This window comes from Phyllobates terribilis, unplaced genomic scaffold (assembly GCF_046119375.1).
Source record: "Phyllobates terribilis strain yellow unplaced genomic scaffold, ASM4611937v1 Scaffold_7__3_contigs__length_470593459, whole genome shotgun sequence".
In the NCBI taxonomy this organism is placed as follows: Eukaryota; Metazoa; Chordata; class Amphibia; order Anura; family Dendrobatidae; genus Phyllobates; species Phyllobates terribilis.
Genome location: NW_027362767.1, coordinates 127,555,159 through 127,576,298, shown reverse-complemented (window position 1 = coordinate 127,576,298; position 21,140 = coordinate 127,555,159). Strand labels below are relative to the sequence as shown.

At 45.2% G+C, this 21,140-nt stretch overlaps 1 protein-coding gene and 1 pseudogene across 2 annotated transcripts in view; one reads left to right on the top strand and one right to left on the bottom strand.

The window, feature by feature from the left end:
• The first annotated feature begins 12,891 nt into the window (after positions 1-12,891).
• Positions 12,892-16,311, top strand: LOC141152930 (cytochrome P450 1B1 pseudogene; annotated as a pseudogene).
• Positions 16,312-18,150: 1,839 nt separating this feature from the next.
• RMDN3 (regulator of microtubule dynamics 3) overlaps positions 18,151-21,140 on the bottom strand; it is a 34,010-nt gene continuing 31,020 nt past the window's right edge. For both annotated transcript variants that reach the window (XM_073639127.1, XM_073639126.1), the window contains exon 13: positions 18,151-20,342. In XM_073639127.1, the coding sequence (XP_073495228.1) occupies positions 20,289-20,342 (54 nt within the window). In that variant the 3' untranslated portion in view covers positions 18,151-20,288. The remainder of the gene's footprint in view (positions 20,343-21,140) is intronic.

The window sequence follows — 21,140 nt, the reverse complement described above, 5'->3', positions numbered from 1 at the left end:
GTATCAACCAATATAGGCCTCTCATACACTGCTACCCCCCCCCCCCCTCCCTCCCCAGTATCGGCCCCTGCATACACTGCGCACACACACCCCCACTCCCCTCCCCAGTATTGGCGCCTGCATGCACTCTATTCCAGTATCGGCCCCTGCATACACTGCACACCCCCACCCAGTATCACCCAATATAGGCCTCTCATACACTGCTACCCCCCCCTCCCTCCCCAGTATCAGCCCCTGCATACACTGCGCACACACACCCCCACTCCCCTCCCCAGTATTGGCGCCTGCATGCACTCTATTCCAGTATCGGCCCCTGCATACACTGCACACCCCCACCCAGTATCACCCAATATAGGCCTCTCATACACTGCTACCCCCCCCCCCCCTCCCCAGTATCGGCCCCTGCATACACTGCGCACACACCCCCCCCACTCCCCTCCCCAGTATTGGCGCCTGCATGCACTTTATTCCAGTGTCGGCCCCTGCATACACTGCTACCCCCCACCCAGTATCGGCCCCTGCATACACTGCGCACGCACACCCCCACTCCCCTCCCCAGTATCGGCGCCTGCATACACTGCACACCCTCCCAGTATCTCCCAATATCGGACTCTCATAGACTGCAGCCACCCCCCCCCCCCCACACTCCCCTCCCCAGTATTGGTGCCTGCATGCACTCTATTCCAGTAGTGGCCCCAGCATACACTGCACCCCCCCCACCCAGTATCACCTAATATAGGCCTCTCTTACACTGCTACCCCCCCTCCCTCCCCAGTATCGGCCCCTGCATACACTGCGTTCATACACCCCCACTCCCCTCCCCAGTATTGGCGCCTGCATGCACTCTATTCCAGTAGCGGCCCCTGCATACACTGCACCCCGCCCCCCTCCCAGTATCGGCCCCTGCATACACTGCACCCCCCCACCCAGTATCACCCAATATAGGCCTCTCATACACTGCTACCCCCTCCCCTGCATACACTGCGCACACACACCCCCACTCCCCTCCCCAGTATTGGCGCCTGCATGCACTCTATTCGAGTAGCGGCCCCTGCATACACTGCACACCCCCATCTCCCCAGTATCAGCCCCTGCATACACTGCACACCCCCACCCAGTATCACCCAATATAGGCCTCTCATACACTACTACCCCCCCCCCCCTCCCTCCCCAGTATCGGCCCCTGCATACACTGCGCACACACCCCCCCACTCCCCTTCCCCAGTATTGGCGCCTGCATGCACTCTATTCCAGTAGCGGCCCCTGCATACACTGCACACCCCCATCTCCCCAGTATCGGCCCCTGCATACACTGCACCCCCCCCCACCCAGTATCAACCAATATAGGCCTCTCCTACACTGCTACCCCCCCCCCTCCCTCCCCAGTGTCGGCCCCTGCATACACTGCGCACACACACCCCCACTCCCCTCCCCAGTATTGGCGCCTGCATGCACTCTATTCCAGTATCGGCCCCTGCATACACTGCACACCCCCACCCAGTATCACCCAATATAGGCCTCTCATACACTGCTACCCCCCCCCTCCCTCCCCAGTATCGGCCCCTGCATACACTGCGCACACACACCCCCACTCCCCTCCCCAGTATTGGCGCCTGCATGCACTCTATTCCAGTATCGGCCCCTGCATACACTGCACACCCCCACCCAGTATCACCCAATATAGGCCTCTCATACACTGCTACCCCCCCCCCTCCCCAGTATCGGCCCCTGCATACACTGCGCGCACACACCCCCACTCCCCTCCCCAGTATTGGCGCCTGCATGCACTTTATTCCAGTAGCGGCCCCTGCATACACTGCACACCCCCATCTCCCCAGTATCGGCCCCTGCATACACTGCACACCCCCACCCAGTATCACCCAATATAGGCCTCTCATACACTGCTACCCCCCCCCCTCCCTCCCCAGTATCGGCCCCTGCATACACTGCGCACACACACCCCCACTCCCCTCCCCAGTATTGGCGCCTGCATGCACTCTATTCCAGTATCGGCCCCTGCATACACTGCACACCCCCACCCAGTATCACCCAATATAGGCCTCTCATACACTGCTACCCCCCCCCCTCCCCAGTATCGGCCCCTGCATACACTGCGCGCACACACCCCCACTCCCCTCCCCAGTATTGGCGCCTGCATGCACTTTATTCCAGTAGCGGCCCCTGCATACACTGCACACCCCCATCTCCCCAGTATCGGCCCCTGCATACACTGCACACCCCCACCCAGTATCACCCAATATAGGCCTCTCATACACTGCTACCCCCCCCCCCCTCCCTCCCCAGTATCGGCCCCTGCATACACTGCACACCCCCACCCAGTATCACCCAATATAGGCCTCTCATACACTGCTACCCCCCCCCCCCTCCCTCCCCAGTATCGGCCCCTGCATACACTGCACACCCCCACCCAGTATCACCCAATATAGGCCTCTCATACACTGCTACCCCCCCCCCCTCCCTCCCCAGTATCGGCCCCTGCATACACTGCGCACACACACCCCCACTCCCCTCCCCAGTATTGGCGCCTGCATGCACTCTATTCCAGTATCGGCCCCTGCATACACTGCACACCCCCACCCAGTATCACCCAATATAGGCCTCTCATACACTGCTACCCCCCCCCCTCCCCAGTATCGGCCCCTGCATACACTGCGCGCACACACCCCCACTCCCCTCCCCAGTATTGGCGCCTGCATGCACTTTATTCCAGTAGCGGCCCCTGCATACACTGCACACCCCCATCTCCCCAGTATCGGCCCCTGCATACACTGCACACCCCCACCCAGTATCACCCAATATAGGCCTCTCATACACTGCTACCCCCCCCCCCCTCCCTCCCTCCCCAGTATCGGCCCCTGCATACACTGCGCACACACACCCCCACTCCCCTCCCCAGTATTGGCGCCTGCATGCACTCTATTCCAGTATCGGCCCCTGCATACACTGCACACCCCCACCCAGTATCACCCAATATAGGCCTCTCATACACTGCTACCCCCCCCCCCCTCCCTCCCCAGTATCGGCCCCTGCATACACTGCACACCCCCACCCAGTATCACCCAATATAGGCCTCTCATACACTGCTACCCCCCCCCCCTCCCTCCCCAGTATCGGCCCCTGCATACACTGCACACCCCCACCCAGTATCACCCAATATAGGCCTCTCATACACTGCTACCCCCCCCCCCCTCCCTCCCCAGTATCGGCCCCTGCATACACTGCACACCCCCACCCAGTATCACCCAATATAGGCCTCTCATACACTGCTACCCCCCCCCCCCCTCCCTCCCCAGTATCGGCCCCTGCATACACTGCGCACACACACCCAGTATCACCCAATATAGGCCTCTCATACACTGCTACCCCCTCCCCTGCATACACTGCTACCCCCCCCCCCTCCCTCCCCAGTATCGGCCCCTGCATGCACTTTATTCCAGTATCGGCCCCTGCATTTTTTTTTTTTTTTTTTTTTTTCATTTTTGTAATTTTTAAAAGGAAAATTCAGACCTTAATTAGCCTGTTAGGGTTATAGTTTGTTCACTATCACTGTTAGGAAAAGCCAGGTGATGCAAATTTCCCAGCTTTATACAAAACCCAGCCCCCTCTAACCTTGTGCCAAAAAACAGCAGCCAAGGGTTCTTCTAAGCAGCTGCCTAGCACTCTGAAAATGGTGGAGATCCACAAAGCAGGAGAAGGCAATAAGAAGATAGGAAAGCATTTAAGTTGCCCTTTCCTCAGTTCAAAATGTAATTAAGAAATGGGAGTTAACAGGAACACTGGAGGTCAAGATAAGGTCTGGAAGATCAAGCCAAGCGTCAGTGAAAGCTGCTCGTAGGATTGTTAGAGAGACAAATCAGAACCCCTCTTGGCTGCAAAACACCTTCAGAAAGATTTAGTAGGCCAGTTATGGTACATTGTTCTACTGTTCAGAGACACCTGCACAAATATGGCCTTCATAGAAGAGACATCAGAAGAAAACCTCTCCTGCGTCCTCACCATAAAATTCAGCATCAGAAGTGCAAAATATTATCTAAACAAGCCTGATGCAGTTTGGAAACAAGTTCTGTGGACCGATGAGGCAAAATAGAACTCATTGGCCACAATGATCAAAGGTATGTGTGGAAAAAAAGGGCATTTCAGGAAAAGAACATCTCACCAACCATTAAAGCGCACCTGTCAGCAGGATTGTGCTCAGTAAACTGCATACACTGTCAGGTGGGCGCCATTACACTGAGTAAAATGATACCTTTGATGATGAAATCAGTCCAGTGGTTCTTCTGTAATCTTTTTCAGTTCATAATCATATGTATATGCTCTCATTATGTATTCCTATCTGTGCCTTGTGACAGGTCATTGTGCTTTCAGTCACTTGCCTACTGTTTTAAGTATTGACTGTGTAATTTCTGTTCAAAAGTGAAAATTTACATCCCCCAATATTGTCTCCGTTGCCCGCGCATGCACAGCAGCATCTTTTGGTTGCTGAGATGCTAACTGTGCACGCGCAGGCTCCATTTTGCTTGAGGAAAAAGAATTTGGGTGCAGCAATATGGGGCCACGCATGCACAGTCGAGAAATGCTACTGGTAATACTTGCGGGCGGTGAGGGCCATATTGCTGCAGGCAAACTTCTTTTTCCTCTAGCAAAATGGCTCCTGCGCGTTCACAGTAGCATCTCCGCAACCAAAAGATGCTACGGCACGGGTGCCAGTGGCCATATTGGGGGGGAGGGGATGTAAATTTTCACTTTCACCAGAGCACATGCATATCAGTATGGAAGAGCTGAAAATAAAGATTATAAAATAATCACTGGACGGATTTCATCATCAAAGGTATCATTTTACTCAGTGTAACGTTGCCCACCTGACGGTGTATGTAGTTTACTAAGCACAATACTGCTGACAGGTGCGCTTTAGGCACTGGGGTGAAACAATCATGCTTTGGGGTTGTGTTGTAGCCAATGGCACAGGGAACATTTCACAAGTAGGGGGACGAATGGATTCACAATCAAATTTCAACAAATTCTTGATGGAAACCTAACACCATCTGTAAGAAAGCTGAAGTTGAAAAGAGAATGGCTTCCACAGTAGACAATCCACATTAGACAACGTCAAAAGGAGCAAGCTGAAGGTTTTACATTGGCCCTCACAGTCCCTTGATCTGAACATCATTGAAAATCTGTGACTAGACCTCAAAATAGCAGTGCATGCAAGATGACCCAGGAATCTCACAGAGCTGGAAGAATTCTCCAAGGAAGAATGGATGAAAATCCCTCAAACAAGAATTGAAAGACTCTTGTCTGGCTACAAAAAGCATCTACAAGCTGTGATACTCTCAAAAGGGGGCGCTACTAGGTACTAATCATGCAGGGCACCCAAACTTTTGCATCGATCCATTTTCCTTTTTATATTTTTTAAAATGTAAAAGATGAAAATATATATATTATTTTTTTATGCCTAAAATACAAAGGAAATGTCACCTTTTATCTTTAACCCTTTTAGAGATCATTTCATCTTCACCTTGCTTAACTGTTCACGATGACAATAATTTTGACCAGGGGCGCCCAAACTTTTACATGTCACTGTATATGCTATTTCTATTTCATCGGTACATCAGCTTACAATTGTAAAGTCACTGATTTTGAAGTGTAGCAGATATTAGTTTTTCTTCTGAGTCTGAACCTTTTAATATAAAAAATGTTTTATACATAACATGATGGATCCCGAGACGGCGGTTGAAGAATGTATCGTGCGGGTCAGAGTTTGCTGATTGTCAGTAGAATTTCCTTCCTAAGAAATGAAGACGACTCCATCCTGCAGCCCCCCAGAACAAGCCCCCATGTCCTGCTCACCCTTAGCTGTGCGTGACAGGAGCTGAAAGTAAGGGGAAGTGAGTGCTATAAACAGTGATCAGTTCCAGAGTGCACGCTCCTACGATTCGTGACTGCGAGCTCCCCTCTCCGAGACTGCCAATAGTCTCACATGCAAGTATCAAGTAAGATCCTGGCCTGCTCTCCTCAGAATAAAAGGGGGTCAGGCGGGAGGAAGGAAGAAAGCGTGGGGTGTAGAATGGTCTTTAGCGGCTTGTAATTCCCAAAATACAATCCCATAAGACAGGACTAAGGAGGGGGGCACTCTGTGCTATATTACAAAAATGTATAATGGCAAACACACAAGTGAGCTGGGAGTAATTACGATTGGAAACACTCAATGTTTAGGATTAAGTTACAAGAAGTAATTCTGCGGTGAAGTCTCATAACTTTCTTTTTTTCTCAATGGAGTGTGGTAGAATGGAGTGTCCCTGCCAATTAACCACACATGTGCCAAAATGGAATATATTGTGGATTTCTTTCCCGGCCGTTCTCAAAGTGAAATATCCAAAATTCTCACCCAGGCGCTCAACGTTCTGCGCGGAAGCTTGGACGGGGACAGTGAAGATGTCAATCAAGTCTTGAGTGCGTAATCACAGCCAGACTAGTCTTGACTAATTTGCAAATCACTCGAGGCAATATATTAGACTATGTTCACATGGAGTTTTTTTGTAGGAGTTTTTTTTTTTTTTAGCAGAAAATGTTCAAAAACTTGAAACACCCCTTAAAAAATTGGAGTTTCTGCTCAGTTCCAGCTCCAAAAACTCTACCAAAAGACTCAATACCTTTGTGGAAAGTTTTGAGGTTTTATTTTTTTTTTTAGAGTGGGTCTGGTCCAAAAAAAAATCTGAAAATAGCTTAAACGCTTGAAAAACTCTTCCGATTCATTTCTATTATGAAACCACTTGGGTTGTTCATATGTTCAGTGTTTTGAACTTATTTCCTTCTGCTTTAGATTTTGATAAAACGACTGGTGGGAAAAAAAGGAAAGCGCATGTCATTTATTTGAAGAGGCCATTGATGGAAAACGCTCCAAATTGGGCAATGTCCAAAAGCTACAAAAATGCTACAGGAAAAAAATTATTCCAAAATGCATCAAAAGTTCTTAAACATTTTAGAAAATTATTATTATAGCGCCATTAATTCCATGGCGCTTTATATGTGAAAAAGGGGGTATACATAGAAAACAAGTACAATAGTTTGAACAAAAACAAGTCAGCGACTGGTTCAGGAGGAGAGAGGACCCTGCCCGTGAGGGCTCACAGTCTAGAAAGGGAAAAACTCCTCCAAATACTCCCTAAAGACAAAGCGTTTCCTGGAGCTGTTTCCATTAGAAAACTTGTCATTATTGACCACCTCAAAAGAAACCTTTTGTGTGCGGAGTCTGAGTCTTTTTGCTGAGTTTTTGTAGCGGAAAGGGTATATGCACATAGAGGTTTTTTGTTTAGGATGTTAGGAGCAGAAACTGAATCCAAATTCTCTAAACCCCTCAAAAACTTGGAGTTTCCACTCCAAAGAGACTTGGTGTAAGGGTATGTGCGCATGACCTCTTTTTCAGGCAAATTCCGCCTGGAACCCACCTGAAAAAAGTGCTAGAATACTGCTACAAATACTGAACAAATTGCACAGCATTGTGAAATCGACTTGCTGTGCACATGTTCCTTCTTTTGTAACAACTTCTAACCACTTACTGCTTAGAAAGCTGTGAAGCGGCTAAAAGAAGTAACCTGTTCATTCTTCTGGCGGCTTCCGCTGGGAAGCCACCACTATTTTATATATTGAATGCAGAAAAAGCAGCCACAAAAGCATGTCACAAAAAGGCGCTTCAGGGGAAATAACACCGGCACTTTCCTGAAGCGTCTTAACCTTGGACAACTCGGCGGGTAAGTTGGCGTCTAATGGACGTCGTGTGCACATACCCTAAAAATAATTTTGCTGCATATAATAAGTGAGTTTTGCGACAGCATAGACTTCATTAGAATGCAGGAATAAAGCTCTGAAGGATAATGGTGGCAATTTGTGGACACCTGCTCTGAAATATACTTTGTAAAAATCCCTGCGCTCCACTGATTCTGCTGCTCTTCTCCGCTTTCCGCTGTGTCGCTCCATTGCAGAGATATTCACATTTGTTGCTTTTGGAGCGCAGTATGTGATATCTCTACTTGTAGTGCAACTGGGCGTTTCTTCAGAGTCTTCTGAGTGTGCTCTTTCACCTCTCCCAGAAGTCTGAGACTGCTAGATCAGTTGCTGATCTGTGATTGGCAGCATCTGGAACGGGGGAGTAAAAGCTCACCCCCCCCCCCCCCCCCAGAGAAGTCTTTGAAGAAATGCCCTGTTGATCTGTAAGCAGAGATTTCATATACTGTGCTCCAAAATAAACAAGTGTGAATATCTCTGCAACGGAGCAACGCAGAGCAAATCGGAAAAAAGCCACAGAATCAAGGGAGTTTGGGGATTTTTTACAAGGTATTGGTTTGAGCTAGTGACAGGTCCTCTTTAATGAGGCTCCCAGTCATTGATGTGACTTCCTACCAATTCTGAGCAGATATTATTTTTGGATTACCTGGAGGGAACTTGCAGCTTAACCCATACATCCTCCATATAAATAATATGCACATTCAAGTGTATTCAACTTTCATGTTGTTAGACAGGTTCGGGATAACCACTTGAAGAAGTTTAGACTCTGACATAGTAATGGGCTCTAAAGGTCTAGAAGAAGAAAACCCCCATCTGCCAGTAAAAAGTCTGATGTATTGATGATATGTAGACTTCTCTGCCCTCCAAATGCTATCTCCATGCACGGTGATAAGAAACCTCTCAATCAGCGTCTTGAGGGTGGGGGACCTCTGCAACTCATGACTATATTGGACTTCTCCCTGGGAGCACTCACGATGTGCTACAAGAAATAAGATGCAAGTTCTTCCAAACTACAACGTATGTGACCACTGCTGACAATCAATAAGCTCAGCTGCGCAGGTGATTGGTTACAGCGGTCACCTTTGCAGCCTGCGAAAGAAGGTCTGGAGCTGTGACAGAGAGACATCACTGGCATTACGGGCTCGGTTTGTTATTTGAAGCAAGTGCGAGTCATCAGGCTTTAACAATTATAGCCAGAAATCCCCGATACCAATCAAACGCCCAGTCTGACACCGATTAAATCTTCTTACACCAGTCATCAAGCAGCAGGAAAATAAAGAAGCTTGATCGCTGTGAACATCCTCTCCGCATACAGTGGTTATACTTCACAATTAAGAATATATATATATACGCTTCTCCTAATTAGCCGGCCGGTGACGCATGAGATCAGTCACGACATGAGCAAGAGGCTCCGATCTAGAGGCAAACGGAAATCTGGTGTTTTGTTATTCTAACTAGAAAGTGTAGTGAGCAGACCTGGCATTCCCAGCGCGCACGCAGAGGTGCTGCGCCGAGCACGCAGAGGTGCTGCGCCGAGCACGGCCCCACTCATATACTCTGAACTCCTTAGCTCTCTTTATCCAGTCAAATCAAGCAAAATGCCATGCTGTTGTGGCAATAATAAAGGGCGACAGAAAATAATTAAGCAGTGAGAGGCATGTGCTACGGTATATATGTAGTGTGTCTCACATCCTCCTACCTACAGCCTCTCTACTCTCTGATCATCTCTATAGGAGTATATAGTGTTTAGCTCTAATATCTATTTTATTACAGAAAACCCAGCCTTACCAACACCAGGTCAGATTACCAATGCACTGCAGATACTCATGATGAAGGCGGGGGCAGCACAGGTGCAAAATACTGATGGAGCAACAACTCGCACACCAACCATTCATGGAGGAGGTGGCTGTGTAGTATTATAAATTCACACAGATGAGGCTTGTATAGGGCACCAGTCACACAGGTACGTGTAGTGCACAATATCTGGCTTACAGCCTATTGATGATGCCTATACTATTAGATCAGGCGGGCTGTCCAGCACTATATAAGTGCACACCATAAGGACAGACACCCAAGTTCACCCAACCAATATTAAAGGGCCCAGCTGCAAAATAATGAAAAATGTACATAATTTTTCATCTTTTTATTGTACAATTTTCCATTTTTATGCAGGACGCAGCCAAGTCTTTTAGTGTTGGATTGGGGAGTTGGGGTGTCTGTCCTTGTGGGGGACATTCATATAGTGCTGGACAGTCCACCTGATCTAATAGTATGGGCGTCACTAATAGGTTATAAGCCAGACACTGCATCACACGTACCTGTGTGACTGGTGCCCTATACAAGCCTCATCTGTGTGCATTATACTACACAGCCACCTCCTCCATGAATGGTTGGTGTGTGAGTGGTTTCTTCATCAGTATTTTGCACCTGTGCTGCCCCCGCCTTCATCATGGGGGTCAGCTGCATCCTGCAGTGCATTGGTAATCTGACCTGGAGTAGGTAAGGCTGATTTTTTTTCTATGAGGTTTCTTTGAGTTTAGGTCCTATGTGTGCTGTAGATCTATTTTACTATCTATCTGTAAACCGCAGGTTACGGGGTACTGCCTCGCTTACGTTTATACTATTGTGATCCAGGAGCTAGTGGATCTGCAGTAATGCCCCCATACCCTGAAGGATCGGGGAGGCTTTGTTTCCCCTTCTTACAGTCAGTCACAATTCACATTCACACACACTTTATTGTCATTAGTTTTGAATAGAATAGGGAACAGGAATAGAGATAGTGGGTAGTGACTGCCATATCTATCACATACTGTACCTGTCCTTTGCTCTCATGTCAGTTCATCTCCTACCTATATACCGTTAAATATCCAGTGTATATCCATTTTTCCATCTATTTATTTCTATTCTCCTATTTTTCTCATATCTATATGAAAAATCTAGTCAATCGCTATTTTTCTATCTATATCTATTTTTGGCTTCCATATCTATCTGTATTCCAGATATCTGAATATCTAATGTATATCTATTTTCTATCACTTTTTATCTATATCTACTCTTTACGTGTGTGTGTGTAATAAAAATAAAAAATATATATATATTTTTTATACACCCACTTTATGTGCAGCTTTATTTCGTTCACTTTGCAGCATCTCTCTACAGGGAGTCCACTGTTGGGATTCTACATAAAGCAGAGCATCTATAAATATTCTATAATCAGTGTGTATATATATATGTATATACAGTAGTGTTCAAAATAATAGCAGTCCAATATGACTAACCAGGTTAATCACTGTTTTTGGTATAAATTAGATTACCACATGTCAAGCAATTTACCAGTTGGTGCAGTAGATTCTAAGAAAACCACCAGTCTCCGCGTTCACGATCTGCAGGTTTTTATGTTTCTGAGTCTGTGTATTTGAATAATTAATTGTACGGGGGTTTGTTCAATATAATAGTAGTGTGGAGTTCAACTAGTGAGGTCAATCATTCTGTGAAGAAGCAGGTGTGAATCAGGTGGCCCTTATTTAAGAGTGAAGCCAGCACATGTTGTACATGCATTTCTCCTTGAAAGCCTGAGAAATATGGGTCGTCTGAGACATTGTTCAGAAGAACAGCATACTTTGATTAAAAAGTTGATTGGAGAGGGTAAAACTTATAAAGAAGTGCAGGTAATGATAGGCTGTTCAGCTAAAATGATCGCCAAAGCTTTAAAATGGAAAGCAAAACCAGAGAGACGTGGAAGAAAACAGAAGACTACCATTCGAATGGATCGAAGAATAGCCAGAATGGCAAAGGCTCAGCCAATGATCAGCTCCAGGATGATCAAAGACAGTCTCAAGTTACCTGTGAGTACTGTGACAGTTAGAAGACGCCTGTGTGAAGCTAATCTCTTAGCAAGAAGTCCCCGCAAAGTCCCACTGTTAAAAAAAGACATGTACTGAAGCAGATACAATTTGCCAAAGAACACATCAACTGGCCTAAAGAGAAATGGAGATACATTTTGTGGACTGAAGAAAGTAAAATTGTTCTTTTATGGTCCAAGGGCCGCAGACAGTTTGTCAGACGACCCCCAAACTCTGCATTCAAGCCACAGTACTCTCTGAAGACAATGAAGCATGGTGGTGCAAGCATCATGATATGGCCATGTTTCTCTTACTATGGTGCCGGACCTATTTACCGCATACCAGGGATCATGGACCAGTTTGCATATATTAAAATACTTGAAGAGGTCATGTTGCCTTACGCTGAAGAGGATATGCCCTTGAAATGAGTATTTTAACAAGACAACGACCCTAAACACACCAATAAATTAGCAAAATCTTGGTTCCAGTCCAATAAAATTGAGATTATGGAGAGGCCAGCCCAATCCCCAGACCTTAATCCGATAGAACACTTGTGGGGTGACATCAAAAATGCTGTTTCTGAGGCAAAGCCATCAAATGCCAAAAAATTGTGGGATGTAGTCAAAGCATCCTGGGCTGGAATAACAGGTGACAGGTGGCAGAATTTGGTTGACTCTATGCAACATAGATGTGAAGAAGTTCTAAAAAACTGTGGGTAACAACTAAATATTAGGTTAGTGATTCACAGGAATGCTAAATCCTCAAAAAGAGAGAGGACATATTGTGAGTTTGTAAAGACAAATGCAGACACTGCTATTTTATAGAACAGCCCAATGTTCATATTTTGTTGTTTCCTGTAAAGTAGTTAAGAATTATATACATTTCTCTTCATGTTTTGAATTAGAAAACAGTGTGCAATGTTCCCAATGCTGGAAATGACAACTAGGAGAAAGATTTTTGTGCTTAACTCATGTTTTTGAACCCACCGCTATTATTTTGAACACGTGTATATATAATATATATTTGCACATTAATGTCAATGTTTCTGACTTGTTTCTGTTACATCCAATATTCCTATTTTCTTTTCACTCCTTTGACTTGTGAGGAAGTGACTGCAGTTATGTGCAGAGTAAGAGCAGAGTGGGGCTGGAGGAGATGGAGGGTCCAGAAGATTGGGAGGGATCAGGCTCTACCCACCTCACTCCTCCATGCTATAAATACATGACAGCAGTGCACATCTACAAGTAGGCATAAATCAGAGCAGGATACACAAAAAAAAGTTTTAGAGAATTTACAAGGAGTTAGATACGTCTTATTTTTCAAGTTCTGAGGAACCCGTGATATGGACTGAGACATTTCATTTTACTCACATCCAGTGATAACAGAAATTTGCAAGATGACTCCATTGAGTGGTATAGAAGGAACTGGACCATGGGAAGACTGGAGGAGCAGTGTCCACCCAGCCCTGATGTTCTCCTTTGTGTTTCTCATCTGCCTGGAAGCTTGTTTGTGGGCCCGAAGTCATGGCCAGAAAAAAAGCCCTCCAGGACCTATGCCTTGGCCACTAGTGGGTAATGCCATGCAACTAGGGCAAATGCCTCATCTAACATTTTGTAAGATGGCACAAATCTATGGAAACGTCTTCAAGATCAAGCTGGGCGCACACGATATAGTGGTTCTGAATGGAGAGTCAACCATCAGACAAGCTTTGGTGAAGCATAGCACAGAATTTGCAGGTAGACCCAACTTTTCCTCCTTCAAGGTGATATCAGGAGGCAAGAGCATGGCGTTTGGTGCATACAGTGACTTATGGAAAGCTCACAAGAAAATTGCCCATTCAACCCTCAGAGCTTTTTCCACTGTGAATACAGAAAGCACCAGGCTGTTTGAGCAACATGTAGCAGCTGAAGCTGAAGACCTCATCCAGGTGTTCCTGCGCCTCAGCTCTGGTGGTGGTGAGTACTTTGACCCTTACCCTGAGTGCACAGTGGCCATCGCCAATGTGATATGTGCCCTGTGCTTTGGTAGACGTTACAGCCATGATGACCTTGAGTTTAAAACTCTTGTTGGACGGAATGACAAATTTGGGCAAACAGTGGGTGCAGGAAGCCTGGTGGACCTTCTTCCCTGGCTACAGTCTTTCCCAAACCCAGTGAGGAGTCTCTATAAGAGTTTTAAAGACTTAAACATTGAGTTTTTTGACTTTGTGAAGGATAAAATCAGCCAGCACAGAGAGACATACAACCCTAAGGTCACCAGAGATATGAGTGATGCATTTATAGGGCTCATTGATTATGGGGAAGGAGGACAGATACTTGACAAGGAATATGTGGAGGGCACAGTTACAGATTTGTTAGGTGCTGGCCAGGACACTAATTCTACAGCCTTGACCTGGATCCTTCTCCTGCTAATTAAGTATCCTCACGTACAGAAGAAGCTGCAGGAAGAGATAGATAAAGTGGTGGGACAGGACAGGATGCCCAACGCTGAAGATAGAGCCCGACTTCCTTATGTCCAAGCCTTTATCTATGAGGCAATGCGCTTTAGCAGTTTTGTGCCATTGACCATTCCTCACTCTACCACCAGAGATGTCATCATTGAAGGCTTCCACATCCCCAGAAACACTATAGTTTTTGTCAACCAGTGGTCAGTTAACCACGATGTGAACAAGTGGACAAATCCTAACCAATTCCAACCCGAGAGGTTCTTGGATGAAAATAACCAGCTCAACAAAGACCTCATCTATGGAGTGATGATATTCTCAGTGGGGAAAAGGAGGTGTATTGGAGATCAGCTTTCCGTGCTGCAACTCTTTCTTTTCACATCTATTCTCTTACATCAGTGTTCGTTCCACTCAAACCCTAAAGAACAACCGACTATGGATCACATCAATGGCTTGACCCTCAAACCTCTTCCATTTGGAATATCTGTGAGATCCAGAAGACTGTACGGAAAGCAGGAGACTTGGTACTGAAGCAGAACCTTGCAAACCACTTTACTATCTTGTTTTCCAGCAATGCACTATGAGAGGGGTGAGGGATATGAGGATGATATACACTACACTTTTTTTTTGCACTAAGAACACCAAAAAATACCAAGTAGCCATCCTCTAAATGATAAAAGAACACAATGCAAAAATCACAATCAGCATCTGATATTCAACGAGGACATCAAACTTGTAGTTCCACATGTTTCCCTATACCTTATAAGACCCATGCATTACATAGGATGCACAGAACAAGAGCACTTACTTATACTCCAGCCGTCCAGAGTCTTCAGCTATCAATTCGGTTAATGAAGAACAGTCCAAAAAGAACATTATACAAGGAGGAGACCAATGTGCTGCTTCCTTACAAGACCAGGTCACAAAATTCAGCATCTATAACTGTAAGGACTCAAGAAAGTTCCAAGGAGACTTTTGTGTTGTACATAATCGATCATTCTTCTGAATCTATCAGTCTATTTTATACCTATCTAATCTAGTTGTATCTCATTGCTACATTCACATAATGTATACATCATATTATACACACATTCTCCACATCTCAAAAGCCAATATTCAACATTTTCCAGAGGAAATTACTTCAAAGTTTGAATTTTTTTTTCCTGCAAGTTTTCTTGCTCCAGCATCTTGCAATAATATTCTCTCACTTCACAGGGGAATAATTCTACCAAAATAACATCTATTTGGTATCACATTCTCTGCTTTATGGAATAGGAGGATTATATTGCTAGAAATAGTGAGAAATGGGAGCTTCTGTGTATTTCTAATAAGTTTATTATAAATTAAAAAAAATAAAAAAAAAATCCTTTGAATTGTATCAGACAAATAACAAATGGTTTTGATTTGTATCGTCACTAAAGAAAGTGACCCTCATTAAGCAGCTGAATATGTTATGTATACCCCCAAAAAAATCAGCTCAAAGTCAGAGGATGAAAAAAAAATTAATTTTTTTTTCATCATCTGAGCTTTGACTGCTGCCCCCATTATTTAGAATTTTTGTACGTTTGGGTGATAACCTTGGGGGCTTTTCACCCATTGTTGCAGCTTTAGTTTCCATCTAGGTTATGATGAGTACATATATAGAGACACACAAGCAGACTGGTTGCTATGAAGAAGGAAGATACTTTTTCTCACAGCTTGTTATAAGTGCGGCTCGATGCTTCTACCCTTTAGTCCCATTTTTCTTGTTCAAGCTGATTATTCTGTGCTAAGTATTACTGTTATAAAGTATCTATAGTGGCAATTACTGATGACACATTTTTGGCTGCCTCCCTTCAGTAGCAGAGGGATCTTCAGAGGTTATTCTGTAGAGATTTTTGCGGTGAACCCCCTGATAATCCAGTACAATAAGCCTCTAAACTTCCCTTGGTGGTGACTGCAGGCAGCCAGAATATGGATTGTCCCAAAATGACAACTCTTTATGCAGCCACATGTGAATAAGTGATACATAAAATCAATATCTATCAATGTATCAGCACCTTTTTTTTGGCATGTAGAAGATGCAACCAAGATTGTAGGTTTGCCCGAATCTCAGGGCAGCATCTCTCCATCTAATAAGAGGTCCCTCGTTTAATTTTGTAACCGTTTTGCTTCTTATGAATGTCCATTTCACTGTTTTTTGTAATCCCTGTACTTTAGTATATTAAATGTTAAAATTAATAAGTTTGTTCCCCAATTCTCTAAACGTACCCACAACCTTAAAGAGGGAAAGTATAGCCATGGCTGTGTTACACTGTCAATGCCAGGTTTGCATGTGTGTAATGGCGCGTTACCCAGCCTAGTCGTCTCGATGGCCAAACAAAACCACAAGTGGGCACGGTAACATGTTTCGTGGGATATGTAAACTGGTTTGGGGGTCCGGTTGACATTTTTTTTTTTAGCCTATTCTGATAGGTGAGTGGATGAATGAGTGGGAGAATCGGAGTAACCCTTCAGTCACCCATGCAGTGAGTGGGCGATTTGTGGCATATACAATAAGGTAACCCCACATATCAGTCTCAATATCTAATAATATATATAATCTCCATATTGTAAGAAAAATACATCCATAAAAAGGGCATATTGCTGCATATTGATCCATATTGCTGCATTAATGCAAAGATTTAAGGAAAAAAAAAAAAAAAGTAATATTGTTGGAAATCCCCAAAATCTGTGTGGTCCTGAAGACTAAAGATGGCTGAATCTTTACTGAGTTACAGGGTTGTCTAGGATTAGAAAAAAAAAAAAAAACATGTCCTGATTTATTGCCAGAAGCAGCGCCATATCAGCTCACGGGACCTTCTTCAGGGTCTTTGAAGTAGAGGAGTAACTTGTTTTTCTTCGAGCTGTATATGCTCGGACTTTCTCCAATGAGGTTCCCACCATGACCCCTACATCTTATTGTTTTTCTCCCTTACGGCTCCCAGCTGCCAGACACCCATCTATAAGCCGTGTGACGATGGTTGGAAAATACGGCATGGCTCGTAGAAAAGTCAACACACAACTTTTCTTATTGATATGACCTCCGCAAGTATAAACCCAGGACCCCCGATATTGTCTGTGCATGTCCCAGACATGAAGTTCTCATCCTCACCTGCAAGGCATTACTGATACAAAGTGGCGGCTGAGTATTTGTGTAATGTGCGACAATAGGAAAAGAGACCCAAGCTAAGACTGAATGAGAAAGAACTGCGGAGAAAGAAATCCCACCTTAATGTATCAGAAGGACTTCACCCCACAAACTATTTACATGTGCATGTATCTCTTGCAAAGGCAAGTCCAGCAATACCTTTACATGGCCGGTGCGTTCCTCCATTACCGAGAAATCAGCGTTTGAAACGATATTCAAACATGGCAGATCTGAAGCCTCCGTCACGCCAGCTCTATTCTCTGCCCAGTTCCGCCTCCTACTTCTTAACAGACAGCTCCTTTTCCATGAAGTCACACAGTATAGAAGCTGTCAGTCAAGCAGGAGTAGGCGGCGGCGGCGGCACTGGGTGAGGAATAGAGCTGGAGTGACAGAGGCTTCAGACCTACCATAGATCTTCAGCCTCATTTGCATATAGCCGAGCACAGTAAAGGAGGATATTAAGGAGAGACAAGGGAAACGGATAAGAAAGGCTCATACTGCAATTACATATGAATGGAAAAAAGCCTCTTTCGCCACTCAAACAATTGATGATTGGCTGCAGCGGTCATGTCTTGAGACTGGCAGGGAACACTGGGCTGAAAGCAGAGGAGTAAGTATATTTGTTAAATGTATGCAGCACACTGATGCAATTAATAATGAGTTGTCTAGCAGTAGGCAGGCCCACCTTACAATAAAGGGTATTGAGGGGTGTACATAATTTACCAATAAATGATACATAACGGATCTGAGAAATGCGTCGTCTTTAACCCAATTGATGACAGAAGAACTTTAACCCATTTAAGGCAATTAGGAAATTATACTTGCATCAATAGCAATGTCAGGAACCGTTTGTGCTTTAGAATCGAGTAATGAGTGTAAAATACAGACACCACAGTAGTATATGACTTTATTAGGAACATCATTAAATAAATCCAAACCACCTCATTGTTCAGTGCACATTTTACACATTATAGCAGTTACCAAATTCAATCTGTCATTATAAAGGAAAGATTTATATCTGGTGAAATATTATATCTCGTCACAGACTTTACTACATCCATTATATGATTTCTGTCAGGAGGTTTTTGCTATGTAATCTCAGAACAGCAGCATGATGTAGGGGCAGAGACCCTGATTCCAGGTATGTGCCACTTACTGGGCTGCTTGATACAATCCCTATTTTCTCTGCTGTAGATGTAGCAGAGCTCAGAATGCTGAGTTGTATAACCCCACGCACACTCCTGATTGGCAGCTTGCTGACAGTGTACACAGGAAGCAGCCAATCAGTGATAGGGGCGGGGCTGCACAGATTAGCCTGACTGTCTTTTACAGGACCTAGTCCTACAGTGATAATCTCCTGCTGATAAAACACTGATTGTATTAAAACTTCAGCAAGCAGCTGAGCAAGTGAAACATCGCTGGAATCAGTGTCTCTGCGCCTACATCTTGTTGCTGTCAGATTACATAGCAAAAACCTGCTGACAGATTCCCTTTAATATAAACATACTTATTATTCTGTCTGCAGCTCATAAGCAGGCCTAAATGTTTCCATGGGAACAGACTACATACGAAACCTTTGTAGTCTGATCTTTGAGTCATACTAAATCTGTTCCCTGCTGCTTACTAACATACCGAATGGAGAGGCGATAGACTGCAGCATCAGAGGGCTGTATATAGTATGTAACCATGGAGACACAGAATTCTACATAGAAGCTGTAGACACAAAACTGATTCTTTGCAAAGTTGATTTTTTTTCCATTTTAGATGCCCCGGAGCAATACAAAAATAGTTGCAAAAATCTACGTGGGTCCCAATTCATCAAGGCCGGTCTTGATGAGATGTGCTGGAGTCAGATGCTCTGGATTCATGAACAGGTACCCACCTCCCCAAGCATCGGACAAGTACCATACACCTGTGCTTGTGCCACCACAAATCCTACTCCAGTCCCTGCTGGAGTAAACTTTGTGGCGTATTGTGATAAATTTGCCAAGTGGCGGATGCCATGCTCTCACCCAAAGCTTTGCGAAAATGGTGTGAGAACGCCGAAAGTCGCAAAAGTTTAGCTCAAAATATTGCGACTTTTCATAGCTTAGATTAATCGGGCCCATAGTCTTAAGTAGAACGTGGGTACATATGGACTTAAGGATGGGGGGGGGGGGGGTATAGGAAAAAAAAATAATAAAAGTAGTAAATTAGTCACCTAAGAAAAAAATAATTTGGAAAATCTATACAGAAAGCATGATAATAGGAACTTTTGGGGGAAAAAAAAAAAATCCTGGTTCGCCGCCAGAGAGACTTGATGATGCAGGTCAGGTTCATGTGGAATTTGGGGATTTCTCACTGCTCCGTCAGGATCCACACAAGAGATGAATATCGGTCATGCTGGATAGCACAGGTCTCACTGGTTCACTTGTGGCAGCAGCATCTGCTCATATATGAACGTTAAACTATAGATTTACACATGTAGTAAAATGAGAATATAAAATTAATTTACATTTAGGTAAAGTTTGAGAAAGTTCGTTCTGGTCCATAACATTCCCAAACAGAAGGCAGCAGATTACGCTCACATATAAAATATCTTATAGGCTTGGGTTAAAAAAAAAAAGTTAAAACTATAGGACGATAATGTGAAATTTTGGAAGGCTATATCAGTTCGGACTAAGGCACAAAAACAAAAAAGTTTTCACAAAAACTTTTTGTCTGGCACCCGAGTTTCAGATGTTCCTCACTCTTCTGTCTTTAAACATATATTACGTTTAGCGGCAGAAAATCGAGAACACATCAGTCTGTCTTCACATCACTATCCACTAGATTTACAAGGAACACAGTCACTGTTCAAAGGGAAGGACAAGAGGCGCTGACTCACAGCCCTGCCAGAAATCAGTCGTCCTGAATAACACGGATACAGGTCAATGTCCCCCGTCTATAATAAATAACCTGTGGTCATTATTGGAATGCTATAGCTCGGACGTACGGCGAGATCTCCCTGGGGTTGGGGTAAAGCGATGATCTGGTGTTGGAGCAGATACACTTAAGTAGTGTCAGCTGCCATCATCTCTTCTATGGTAGAAGTGCTCTTTAAATCCTGTAGGAATAAAATAAGTGTCAGATTTGGCATAAATTCTAAAAAATCCAACATTCTTACAAAATCAAACCTAGAACATAAAAAAAACATCTAACACTGAAGCAACTTAAGTTAGAAGGTTAAAATCTGCTCAGAGGTGCACAACTGGTGACCCCAACTCCTTAAGACATCATCAGTGCACGCGGCTGAAGGAGTCCCATAGGAGAAGACTGGAGTATTCAGGTGTATGTGGGTGCAAACGGCGACAGCGCGCGACGTCACCGCACGCAGGACAGCGCGCGACGTCACCGCACGCAGGACAGCGCGCGACGTCACCGCACGCAGGACAGCGCGCGACGTCACCGCACGCAGGACAGCGCGCGACGTCACCGCACGCAGGACAGCGCGCGACGTCACCGCACGCAGGACAGCGCGCGACGTCACCGCACGCAGGACAGCGCGCGACGTCACCGCACGCAGGACAGCGCGCGACGTCACCGCAGGCAGGAAAGCGCGCGACGTCACCGCAGGCAGGAAAGCGCGCGACGTCACCGCACGTAGGAAAGCGCGCAACGTCACCGCACGTAGGAAAGCGCGCAACGTCACCGCACGTAGGAAAGCGCGCAACGTCACCGCACGTAGGAAAGCGCGCAACGTCACCGCACGTAGGACAGGGCGCAACGTCACTGTGAATCGCTTTTCATATGGATGTAAGAGCGGGTGCCTTCAGGTGATCCTACATTTTGGGGGCACGTGTCAATCAACATACATCATGTTGTGTCTTAACACTTGCACCGTGATGCTGGCATTGCAGACTAT